Source organism: Dermacentor variabilis, chromosome 8 (assembly GCF_050947875.1).
Source record: "Dermacentor variabilis isolate Ectoservices chromosome 8, ASM5094787v1, whole genome shotgun sequence".
NCBI classification, from domain to species: Eukaryota; Metazoa; Arthropoda; class Arachnida; order Ixodida; family Ixodidae; genus Dermacentor; species Dermacentor variabilis.
In genome coordinates, this window is record NC_134575.1 from 27,407,918 (window position 1) to 27,420,860 (window position 12,943).

A 12,943-nucleotide genomic window follows, 5' to 3' on the forward strand; every position below is an offset into this window, starting at 1 on the left:
GCTATGTTGAAATCCACACCCGAATGACGGTTCCTTCTCGGCAACAGACGCAACTCTCGAAGGCTATGCTGTTGCAGAATCTAATTTCGGTGTGACCTAATCGCGGTATGACCTCCGAGATAGGGTGGAGCTCGCGGCGCGCTGGAAACGTCTCGGAGGCGGCATGATGGGACACGACCTACTGTATAAAGGGCGACCTGCGCATCCCGTGGTCGCCTACGGCAGCGCGCGGCCGAAGAAATACCATGTGATCATTGAGTAGGGACCAAGCGTGCCGGTAGAGGCCGCCAGTGCTCACCCTCACAGCAACGCCCGAAACGCTCCGGCCCTGCCTTTAGGAGTACGGCGATGACGGTAAAAATTCGCAGAGGAGCTGCAGTAAACTCGGCATTTCACATTATTGACAGGGTGCGGCTAGAAAAATCCGCGTCGATACATGCGATATATGCCCCAGATATTTGGTATCTTTCGCTGTGCAGTGCAATGAAATTTTAAACTACGTTGAAGGCGCGGCCGCGCGGCTGCTAGGATTGAAATAGTGTAATCCCTTAGAGCTTTTTTTTTTCCCCTCATTGTCTGCTAAAATGTTGGTTAGTGCTGTGGTGCCAATAAGGTCTGGTGCGCACTTTCCGCGCTAGCCGAGGTCTGAGCGGGCCGCACTTCATTCTCCCGTAGGTTTCGCTAGTCCCGAGCCGGACGCAATGAACGCACTACGTACCGCTTTGCAGGGCCCACGCGTTCCTTTACTGCATTCGGCAAGTTCGCTGAAGTGACGTGCCGTTGAGAGCGCGGCAGAACGTGAGCTGTGAGTGCATGCCACAATCGTAAAAATGTGCTGTTATTGACGTATTTATTTAAGCCACTTTACCAAATGATAACGAAAGTCTACCTTGAAAAATTCCAAGGGCGCTTTATTGTGCCATCACACAGATAGTCACTACACTTTAAGCACTTTTCTGGAGTTGGGCTTTTGAAACGAAAAGCTTCGCGCGAGCCGGCGTATGTCGGAATTGGCTCCGTAAGCGTGTTCGGAGTCGGCGCAGGTGGCCACTGCCGCGCGCTGTGCGTCGTCGTTTGACGTTCGCCGCAAGCGCGTGTTTATCGCGGACGCCGACTATATAACCGCTTGCCAGAGAACAGGCGTGCGCATTCAACATGGAAGGAGAAGAGAGTGACACTACCGATACAGAGAGCTGTGTTTATGGCTGTACAGAAATCGCAAGACAATGTGCCCAACAACGATGAATAAAGAAGATTAATAATCCTGCATAACTTATGGTATATATCATTCATAAGCAATTTGCATCACTACACAAGGCGAACGTATAGCATAACCATAAGCTTACCAAAGCATATCCATAAGTGAAACCATAAGCATATATAACCATAGGCTAAATCATAAAGCATAAGCTAAACCGTAAGCCATATCCATAACTTAAACCATCAGCATATCCATAAGTTAAACCGTAACCATATTCATAGGCTAAATCATAAAGCATAACCATAAGCGAAACCATATATATAAGCATCACCGAACCTTTTCGCTTCGAGATATCCAGGCTTAACCTTAGCTAAGCCCCAGCCATTTTTTTTGTTCAGGTTTCAACCATTGGTTTCTAATATCGGTCACGGGGAACTCATGAAATGAAATTCCTCTTGATGCTCGGCCGCTTGACTTTCACAACGGTATGCAGAAGTAAACCATCGTGCATGAAGAAGCCGCAAACGCGAAAGCCGGCGCCCACGGGGCTGAGAATCACAGTGTCACTGAAACAGAATCTGGTAATCAAGATCTAGCGACACCAACAGATCACCAAGCACTCAGCTAATCGATTGTTTCGCGCGCGTGCGTTTGCATCCTTCCGTACTCTCGCTGAAAATGCTTGCTGCCCGTGCGTGCGGCAGGCCACGGGGTGGGGGTAGGTGGGGGTAGGTGGGGGGTGAGCACTAGCGCCACTGTTCGCGGCGGCGGTTTGGAAAACTAAAAAAAGCCACACAAGCAAAAGCAAATCAGCGGCGCTGGCGCAGCGCCGCACGCGCAGGTCGCCCCTTATACAGTAGGTCGTGTGATGGGACTACCGGCATTGCAACACCCGCCACGCAAAAAGTTGACGCCAGGTGCCCTCGTCGTCTGCATAGGTGCTGTTTAAAGGCGACCGACAAGGAAACTACGCAATCATCAGCCCCGAGGCTTTGCCAAGATTGTTTTAACGTGGTATGTAATATTTATCTAAATTTAGCTAAAGTCAGATTTAGTCTCAGTTGGTCCTTACAACACACGAAAAAGGAACTTCCGTGCAAGTCGTCATCATCATCACTTAGCGACTCTTTGCTCATAGTAGAGGTTTCTGGCCGCAACATGGCGAAATCGTGCAAAAAAAAAAAAAAAAGAAAGGAGAAAAGGTTGCAAAAACCATCGACGCACTTCAAAATGTGTTTGACCATGGTCTCGGGAATAACGGCTGGGCCGAAAGGAAATATCGCCGCCGTGTGTATCAATGACCAGCGGGGATCCAGGATCGGAGTGCCGTGTGTACTGCCCCGGAAGATCTGCGATTGGAAAATGAGGATTACATTGGTCATCCTATTTGACATGCCTACAAGCACACCAACAAACAAACAAAAAAGATAACTATGTATACCTTTAATAAATGAAAAAACTTTTTGAAAGAATCAACCATCAGCCAGTACAATATTAATCTTTGCGCTGGACTGGCTCGAAGAGGCGGTCATTACTAGCGCGAAAAATTGTTACTGTTCTGTTTGAAAGCACATGCACAATCGAAAGACGCAAAAACAATAGAGGTAGGCTGGCAACCACGGTCATCGGAAGGAACTACCTGAGGAACGCAACACCCACCGAAAGTGCGCAATCACTAAATGCGTTGTTCGGTGGTCGAATTCGTACCGTCGTGGTGGCGCCCTCTGGATAGACTGATGCCGGTCTCGAAGGCTATGCTTTTGCTGGTTGAATGCGGCAGAAGCGATTTCGGTATCCGGAAACACGTCATAGACGTCGGAGCTTGTACATGACTTATTGTGCAAGCAACATTTAAAAAAAATATGTTTCTCTCTCAAAAAGAGAAAAAGAAAGAAAGCTTCCGATGAAACTTTCTGAAGAACGAAAATTGAACAGTGTCTCTCTATCAAACACACTGTGATCGCTTTTTTTTTTCTACGTGGAGCACCGCAATATCCAATTTAGGGCTGAGCATACGGGTAAATTATATATTGTCAATTTCAGAGCGGTTTTTTTCCTCGCACTCACAAAACTTCAGTTTGCAGAGCATGCGAAGCCACATTAAATTGCTCATTTGGATTTCGAGGGACCCCACGCAGACAAAGGCAATAATAAATTAAAAAAAAGAAACTCAATATCCTTCGTACTGGAGTTCTTTTGCCGACTACAAACAGAAAACGTAACACATCGCCCTTCAAGATGAGTTCGTTTCAAAGCCCAATCATTCTAGAAGGCACTGGAACACTTTTGTGGTCATCTAGATTAAAACAAATTCTTAATAAATTTATGCGACACTAAGTTATGCTGTGGAAGGTCCTTCGTCATGCAGTGGACATAAAAAATGGGTGGATGATGATGTTCTGCGCCCTAGTGTAAAATGGTGCTCATGTAGTGGAAAACATTTTCCAGGTAAAATAACGTGTATATGCCACTCTTCAAATACTGTTAAAGCAACGTTTCTTAGTTTAATGAAAACAGGTGATGGCCATGTTGACCCTATAACATGTTGGCATGAATGACCCATAGACAGAAAAGAAGCGAAGAAAAAAAAATACAGGAAGAAGGAATTAAGACAGAAACTTCACTAGATTTTCTAAATAAGGACATGCATTGTGTCATTTGCTTATCTCCATGCAGCCGCTAATTATCAATCTTACCACATTTGATCCGAGCAGTATAAACCCTTATCAGCCTTTACTGGCGGTTATCAATCTTATAGTCGTAGATCCGACCCTTATCAACCGTTATCGACCGTTATTGGAATAGATCCAACTGTTATCAACTTTTATCGGTCGTCATAACTTTATCTCATTCTATTCATCAATATCAACATTTATGTGCCCTTTTCAACTTTATCGGGCATGATCCGATCCTCATGAACTCTTATCGACTGTTAACGTTATTGAAATCGATCCACCTCTTATCGGTCATAATCAATCTTATCGCAATCTATCCGATCATTATCAACCCCTATCTGCCCTTATCATCCTTATCGGACATGATCCTATCCTTATCAACATTTATCGGTCCTTACGGACCTTATCGGACTTGATCCGACCCTTATCGGTCCTTATCAATCTTGTCAAAATTGCTTCAATCATTTTAAGCCGTTATCGTTCTTTAGCACCTTATCCATCGCTGTCGAACCATTATCAACCGTGCCAAGACCCATATAACGCGTCGTCACTCCTTATCAACTCATTGACTGTTTATCTGTGCTTATCTGCTTATCTGTGTTGCTCGACGCGAAACGCATACTGACTGACCGAATTGCCACCGATCAGAGATCGGTGCAATTCGGTCAGCGAAGGACCGCTCCAACAGAAGGTGTATCCCTCGACCACCGAAACGCATCGTGGTTGGCATTAAATTTTCGCTAAATCAGAAACATTGCTAATGTATAGAATGTTCCAAGCCGGCACTACGTGTGGTCCTAGAGATCGCTTTTATTCCCCCTTAACCAAACCTTTCAGCAAAGTCTTCATAGAAACAGTTCTCCTTTGCCAATTGTGTTGTACCGCCGGTACAAGAGTCATTCATATGGCCCAGATATATTCACCCTCTGAAAGCATGGGTGTTTGGACTAGTGGGTAGGACACTCGGCTTCTCAGTCTGGGGTCGTAGGCTAAAAACTCACCATCGCGAACGCTTTTTCCTTGCCAATTTATTCTGTTCTGGTTGAAATGCGTAAGCATTTCTATGCCTAATTAACGAAAAAACCCGTCCGTCTCTCACGTAACACGAATTGCTATATGTAATGTATTACATCATCGCCATAAAGAAAAAAAATAATCTATTAATGTTTATATCTACGCCAGTCTCTGTCGAGATGAGCAAATGGCACGATGCTTACGCATATTTAAACAACTCTAGCGAAGTTTCTTATACAATTATTTCTTTGTAGCGATTCCTCTTATGCGACATAGTGATCAAAGCGTTCCCTGATTGGGTAGGCATAAACGTGCTGCACGTAAGCAGTTATCGTTGAAATCTGTTCAGTGGCAGAAAGAAAAGAAGAAAAGTGAAAAAAGAAAAATCGTTCACGAGAGAAGAGCTTTGTGTATTCGACCCCAGAAGCTAGGGAGCGCTTCCCCAGGGTGTACGCACATCGCTGAAATTGAAGGAGCGACCCAGAGGCCTGGTGTCGCGTATGATGCTGTTGATGATGGCGAACCCCTGGAAGTAGGACATGTTCAGCTTGTCGCTGAACTTGCTCCGCAGCGTGTCGTGCAGGGCCCTTTGCACGACTGACGCGTGGAAGAGGCCGGACCTAGAAGGAGGAGCAGAGGGGATTTGCAGAGCGCGTTTTGGAAGCACTGCTATACACTGAGCTAAGTCGGCTGTTCGAGCGATCAACCACAAGGAAGGTACGATACACTGTATACAGAGCGGTTGACGCCTTTGAAGAGTCGACATAGCTGATTATACTAGTGCTTCACACTCATATATTATGTATATATATATACATTTACGAATGCACTTTAAAGAACCCCTGGTGGTTCAAATTTCTACTGGGTACCTCATAATGAGATCGTGGTTTTGGCACGAAAAACCCCATAGTTTAATATATATAATTGCGACAATATAAAACCAACAGGCAATCAAGCCAAGGATACCATTGGGGTGAATAGCTGCGGCTGAAATTGATGTGTGGGAAATAATGAAAAAAAAGGGGGGAAATGGAAGTGAACGAAAAGATAGCATGTCGCCGGTGGGGACCGAACCCGTAACCTTCGTCTTATACGTATGACGCACTACTGAAAATGCTACACCGAAGGACACCAAACCGTCTGCTGGCTTCATGAGGTCGTGATTGACAAAAATACGCACGCACGCACGCACACACACACCACACAGACACACACACACACACACACACACACACACACACACACACACACACACACACACACACACACACACACACACACACACACACACACACACACACACACACACACACACACACACACACACACACACACACACACACACACACACGCACACACACACACAGCTCAGTTGTCAAGAGCGTTGCACGCCTAATGCGATGACCTCTATTCGGGACAAAAGAGCGGACATTAGTTGTTTCGTCTAATTTCACTCGCCTTTATCATTTCTGTATATGAATTTATCAACAAGTAATTAACTCTATGCTCTCCTTGGTTTTATTGTCAGTTGGCTTCACATATTTGCGATTACGAAGCTGAAGCCCCTTCAGTTCGCATTTCATGAACATTTCACCCTTAAAAAAGATTTCATTATTTCGTGCCAAGCCACGTTCATGACAAAATGAACCATAATTTTTTGGGTATTTGCACAGGACCTCTTTGGAAATTCACGTGGTCGGTTGCGTGAGGTTTATTTTTTATCTAAAGAGAATATTGTAAGGACCCCTATGGCTAAGACCAAAGCCTTCGAGAGTCGGGGGAGCACGCGCGGTTCGACTTTTTCGCGCAGTGGATCACGGAGGCCACGTTAAGACAATGTTAAGATTTAACAGGCTGCCACACGCAGGCACTTAACTCACATGAGCCTCATGTAGGCGGCACCCCAAACGCCCAAATACCAGCGGGTTCCTGGGTGTCGTGACATGGCGATCTTCACTCGATTGTCGAGCGATCGATAGGCGTACTGTCTCCATTCCTCGTTGCTGTCGTCGTAGTACACTTTCACGAGTCCGACTGCAAGCACATTTTTTTTTCGGCACGTAAGTACAGTTCCCGTAAGAGCAAACAAGAACGCGAATAACTTTTTTACTTGACGTTCGCTCAGCTCCCACAAACCTCGCTGATAACCCGTACAACTTTACGACCGGCCGACAGCTCCTCAGTTATTTGGCTGCTGTCTCAAACCGTGCGCGCGGCCTGTTAGCATAGAATTCCTCACCATATTACCTAGAGGCAAATCTGGCGCTGCTGCGCTGTGGTATGCACGGGAATGCCGGTATGCATGGGAATGCCGGTATCGATACCTTTTGCGTCCGGTAGAAGTTCTGTGTTCCCGGAGACACTTGAGTGCCTGCGACGTGCCAACACCACCTAGATAGCACAAGGCCTGCTTATCTCCGATCCATGACGTCACGCTACCTGGCCCGAAATTTCACACTGACAAGGCTGGCGTGATGAAAGCGGTGACGTCAAAATCACTGTTGCCGACTCGGGAGCATCCTCGTTAGATTCTATGGTGGTCGGGCCAGGTAACATGACGTCATGGATCGGAGTGAAAATGTCTTGTGCTATCTAGGTCGTGCTAGATGTGCGGGCCACCGAGTGTTGATATCGCGCGCCTGCTTTTTGGTCTGCAGCCCTACTTCGCCTCCTGAATTGAACCTCACTCATCGTGCCATATTTTGCGTCCTGTTACAGAAATTCGCGACATGCCCACGTGTTTCGCGTACGTTTGCTACAGCAAGGACCGGAAAGCTCCGACAAACGGCACCTAATTCCGCATTTTGTTATTTTAGACGTGTCAAGGAGGCATTTACTGCGCGGATAGACTTTTCGGAGAAATTGTCCAACGATTTTTTTTACTTGCAGTTACAAACAGATGACGTAGTCTAGTCGCATGTCATAAGCGGGAAGGTCGTCGAACGTGAGTGCGGCATACGCGAAGGATGGTATAGTTCCTTGCTTGCTTCTGAACCTTCCATTCTACTTTTGATGCCATCGAAAAAGTTGAAGGTCGTCAATATAAAGCGAACTTGTACATAAGCATGTAGTAAAATCACATCGTGGCCTGTCCCGAAAACCTCCGTAAGAGTCACTTCTTCTTTTGGATGTACGCCTTCAGTTATAAAATAAATCAAATAGATGAAAAATAATCTGATCAGAACGAGTATGGCGCTTCAGCTTTCCTGAAATTTGAGGTCGATGAAATTGAAATTTTGGAGCGCAGCTCTCGGGCGCCCGTTCCTGCGGGGAGCGTCGGCGTCGGTGTAACCGAGCGAACGAGCACAGCGGCGGATGAAACAGAGAACGCGGAGTGCAGCGTGGGATGGAAGACGGCGATAGCGAAGAGAAAGCGAGGAGGAAAGCGGAGGAGGAGGGCATAGTGAAAGCGTGCGAAGAAAAGCGTAGTGCCGCACAAGACCGGCTATGCGGCGACGATGGTTATACGAGATGATGCCAGAGTAGCGCGCGTCGTCTGTTCACCGACGTAGCTACCGATACCATATATGGAATCAAAGCGCTGTATGAGCGGAGGTCTGTCTGCGGCGGCAGCCTCTCGCGATTTCCCGACTAGCGATCGAAGCAGTCGCGCCACGCTTCGCCCTCCGCTTGCAACGTGCCGCACGAGAGAGATTGTCCGCGCCAGCCAATAAATCGCAAAATGAAAACGCGTATAGAGCTGCGCTCAAGCTTCCCATTAGGGAGTATCGTAACCGTCGGTGGATTTTTTTTTTCAGTTTGTAACACGCATGCGCATTTCGCACGGATGCAATACCAGAAGAATGAACGCGCAATTAAAGCGCAACGGGAGCGTGAACATTTTTTATTCCTAATACTCTTTAACTTGTACGCGAACGGTAAAGGTGGGATGCTGTTCTTTTTTTCAACGTGAACTTCGGAATACCTTTGAAGCAAGAGCTATAGCTACAAGGCATGCAGATGGTGCAAGAAGGGTATCTACGGGACGTTTAATTAAACCTCATTCGGATCGCGGGGTTAACTTTCACATTATTTTACGACAGGTGAGTACGTAAATGATATGTCGCATATTTACCAGGCTTGAAATTTCGACAATAAAAAGCAGACTTCGAGTTGTTAGATAAAGCTAGCTGTCAACTGAACTGGGCAACATGTTCGGCGCGAGTTCGCATTCCTCTTTTCAGCTCTATGTCACGTCCTGAACAAAAATTAGCCGCTTTTAACCGTGCATGTAAGCTGTCAAAATGCTGCATTCGTCGAGGTGATTTGTAAACGCAAGTACGTAAAGAAATATGCAAGTCTGGTGCTCTCGAACTAAATGCATTGAAGCCGCTCTGGCCGTGCATAGATGACGTAACGCTCCTGGTGCGCATCCTGTTACGCGGCAATCAGTAGTAGCTGTGCGTGACTACGCGACTACAAGGAGCAGTTTCAACTGCCTTATCTCACGGCAAGACGAGGTGCTCATCCGCTGCACCCGGTTTATGCGCTGAGCGTCGAAGATTCCTTCCGGAAACGGCTTTCATTTCGAGATACAAAATGGCATCGACGAATCGTGCCGTGAATGGGTGCCAGCGCTGCAATGCTAGCACTACTGACATCCACTGAGCTTGGCATGAACCACGGCGCATGCGGCCAGCAAAATTGTACGGCCTTCGAGATCGGGTTCTGTTGCTTGGAGGGAGCCGTCGCAGCGGACGCTGGCTATTATTGTAAAATAATTCAACGTTTCAGAAAACACGAACCGCAGAAACATCGGCTTGATGAACAAAACATCACCTTCTTACGGCTAGAGCCGCACATTTCGTCCGCCTTCCGCCAATGCCAACGTATAATCGTTATCGCGATCGCCCATCACTGTTGCCAGCATGTTTATTGAGCACGACTACATCCTCAATGCAGATTGCGAGAAATTCTGATAAAAAAAAAGCTGTCCCGCGTGCTTTTGAGCGTTACCAGTGCATGATTGAACACTCGACAACTAAGCTTACCGTTACGACAAAGAAAAGGTATACCAGAAGAATTGGCCGTGAGCGCCTCTAAAATAGGAAAAATAAAGGGGCAAAGGCGCATAGCGACTTGGTCACCTTTGAGCTTCTTCCTCTCGAACACCACCGGTTCGTTCGGGTTATTCTCGGTGCTGTACGTGAAGAACCGGATGTAGACGTAGTCGGTGCACGAGTAATTCTTGTTCCACAGCACCTGACGCAGCGCCTCGAACACGCAGATGAGCGTGTATTGGCCTGGCGTCGCGGGAGTGGAACGACCGGAAGACGGCGCTTTAATTTCTTTCAAAACGACACTAAAGCGAAACACTACGTATACATTGGTTTACAACGCTAAAATACAGTCTCTTTAGAACGAGAGTTCTGTTTTCTTTTAATTTTGTGGTAATAGGTTCATTAAAAGAACAGTAAAGGAGCGTCTTGGAATTTCTTGGAATTTCACGTCAGAGACTGACGTCAAGGACATCGCAGTATCTTTTATTACTATTGCTTCAGAATTTGTAGTTGAGTAATATTTCTTGACAATTGTTAAGCTACATGTCTTTGGCTCTACGCGAATACAGTGCAGAGGCGATCTACACGATCAATATCTATGACGTCACGGTGAGATGGAGCGAAAACCCGAAGCCGGTGGCGGCACCTATTTATTGTTTTGCAGTTATTGCTGGATTACGAAGGCTTCTATCTCAATAAGATCGGCATTTTCGGTATTGTAAAAAGGTTAATTACTGACATATATCCAATAACGTTTTGTCTTTATTTTGTTTAATGTCCTTTCAATGCGTTCGAATAGAAGAGACACGATACAAGCATTGAGCTCTTGTGTGTAGCTTTCGTGTGCGTTTCGAAGAGAAGAGAATCGTGTATCAAACAGTGTTTTAACAGTTTTAACTGCCCAGAAGAATTGGTGCGATGTGGAAGGTCCTTTATGCCAGGACGTGCGTACTGCGCTTAAAATGTTCAAAAAGAAAAAGCGAGGAAATCTTTACGCTTACCGCTGCACTGTTCATGCTCAAATTTCGCAGGAATATTGCAATCTGGTGTGGAACTTTACTCGACTACTGACGAGTAAACTGTCGAGTAAAGTGCCGCTATACTTACTCCGCGAAATCATTATTGAGGCTATGTCGACTCCATTTATACTTCCTGTAGACGGCTTCATAGTTTTTTGGATACATGTCATTGTATATAAAGTTATACGGTTTAGCAAGGGAAGCCAGTTAGCTTGTCCAAGAATCACCAGCTTGTTTTTGTTGTTGTTCTGCCGATCATTTATCACAAAATGACTTCATGTTCAAGAGGGGCACATAAGAGGATAACGAACAAACCGGCACTGAATGATAATGCACGCAATGACCTCAGCTTGGGTCGTACTCCCAAGACCGTGACATGGAAGGTGCAGGCAGGGCTTGAAAATGTAACTTACGAACTTTCGGCGCCGAAGCTTGAATGAAAAAAATAGATGAAGATGCATGACATTAGTCCAATGAACTAGTGTTAGCAAGCTCATTTATAAGCCACCCTATGGCTAAAACCATACCTTGGCAAAAATGCGCGGAGCCCACTCAGACCGCGCTCTGTGACTCAGGCTCACTCACAAAACATATTTCTTGCTTAGCCCCCCCCTCCCCTTCCTCTCACTCCGACTCCCGAAAATATTACAGCAATGGCCTCTGACCAACTGCAACAAAATTTTTAACCGCGTGAAACGCCAAGCTTCGTACAGTGCGCATATATCGCAGTCTCCATGCAAAATGTAACTTCGTAGCGCTTTAACATAGAACGACACAGAAGGGAAACGACATACACAGGCGCCATCTGTTACATCATCAAATACCAACTATAGCCCGGCATCTAGCACTGTTAAGCTCCGTGCAAAATTCCACGTTTGGAATACGAGTGGATGCCGCACAAATAGGCTCGTAAAAGTAGACGTTTTTGGTACCGAACCCGAAAGATGAAGAGAACAAGAAAAGTCCGTCCTCTGTTACACCGGAAGTGACGCCCTACTCAGAACGCGCGGCACCTCTGCATTGCCTCCGAGACTCAGCGCTGCCCACGGCACGCTGCAAAACTTCGCACACCATGTGACGGCTCCTTACGTCACGTCCACTAACCGGCAGGTGCAGGCGCCGCCCACTAAGGCGCTAATGAAAGGCTGCTAATTAAGAAAATTACACAATTACCACCCCTGCAGCTTTTGCCAAGATGGCTCAGTGGTAAAGCACAGTACCGATTCAGTTATTACCAACTTAGCTGAAGCGATGTTTCGTTGAAGTTAGCCTTCTTTTTTTAAACGCGAGATCCGACGAGAAACGGTCACTCACTTGTAGTCGACGGTGGTGGTGCCGTTGTTGGTTTTTTGGTCGTAGTCGTCGGGCTTGGCGTAGTGCTCGGAGCCGTCGTCGGTGGTGGCGGCGGCGCTGCGGTCGTCGGCGTCGTCGTCGGCCGTGTCGTTGTCGGCGCCATTGTAGGTGTCGCCTTCGGCGTGGTCCTAGCCGGCGTCGAGGGCTTTGTAACTGGGTGGCTGACCGTGGTGTTCATCGGGGCTTCGGGCAAGTAAGAAACGATTATCAGGTGACGGTGGTGTCTTCTTGACGATAAACGAAGTAAATTGGCTATAACTACCTGCGAAAAAGAACAACTATACGCTGAACAGACAAGATGCTTCTCATTTGGCCAGTTGGTGATGCGCAGTGATTAGCAGAGGGGCGCAAATTAGGACACACACAGATAAAGCAGACAGGAAGAGCTGTTGTTCTCTCTACTAAGACTGTGTACAGGTCTCAATTTGGGCGCTTCTTCTAATAGGCAAGGTGATCTACGCCGGCAAAGAACTCCCTCTGTAAATATAATGGACATGTATGCACCGGTCTCACGCTTCTTCCGCGTATTAAGCACGTGCATTCAGTTTAGACTGATGGAATATTGGCGTGAAGCTCTTCTTTCTGTGGTTTTTTCTGGTGTGCGCTTGATTACTAGAAGACAACATGAATGGCCAAACTGCCATTATCTCCTAAATTGCACGCTGGAATGCTAGTGCCGAT

At 46.6% G+C, this 12,943-nt stretch overlaps 2 protein-coding genes across 3 annotated transcripts in view; both read right to left on the reverse strand.

The window, feature by feature from the left end:
• LOC142590973 (uncharacterized) overlaps positions 1-12,438 on the reverse strand; it is a 26,295-nt gene extending 13,857 nt beyond the window's left edge. The window contains exons 1-6 of one of the 2 annotated variants that reach the window (XM_075703342.1): positions 12,224-12,438; positions 11,323-11,340; positions 9,978-10,133; positions 6,771-6,924; positions 5,348-5,510; positions 2,426-2,550 (exon numbers count right to left, since the gene is read on the reverse strand). In XM_075703342.1, the coding sequence (XP_075559457.1) occupies positions 2,426-2,550; positions 5,348-5,510; positions 6,771-6,924; positions 9,978-10,133; positions 11,323-11,340; positions 12,224-12,365 (758 nt within the window). In that variant the 5' untranslated portion in view covers positions 12,366-12,438. The remainder of the gene's footprint in view (positions 1-2,425; positions 2,551-5,347; positions 5,511-6,770; positions 6,925-9,977; positions 10,134-11,322; positions 11,341-12,223) is intronic. The other variant, XM_075703343.1, reaches the window with a different exon arrangement.
• LOC142591334 (uncharacterized) overlaps positions 12,391-12,943 on the reverse strand; it is a 15,760-nt gene continuing 15,207 nt past the window's right edge. Inside the window, exon 9 of the mRNA XM_075703659.1 lies at positions 12,391-12,524. Coding sequence (XP_075559774.1) covers positions 12,391-12,524 — 134 coding nt within the window. The remainder of the gene's footprint in view (positions 12,525-12,943) is intronic.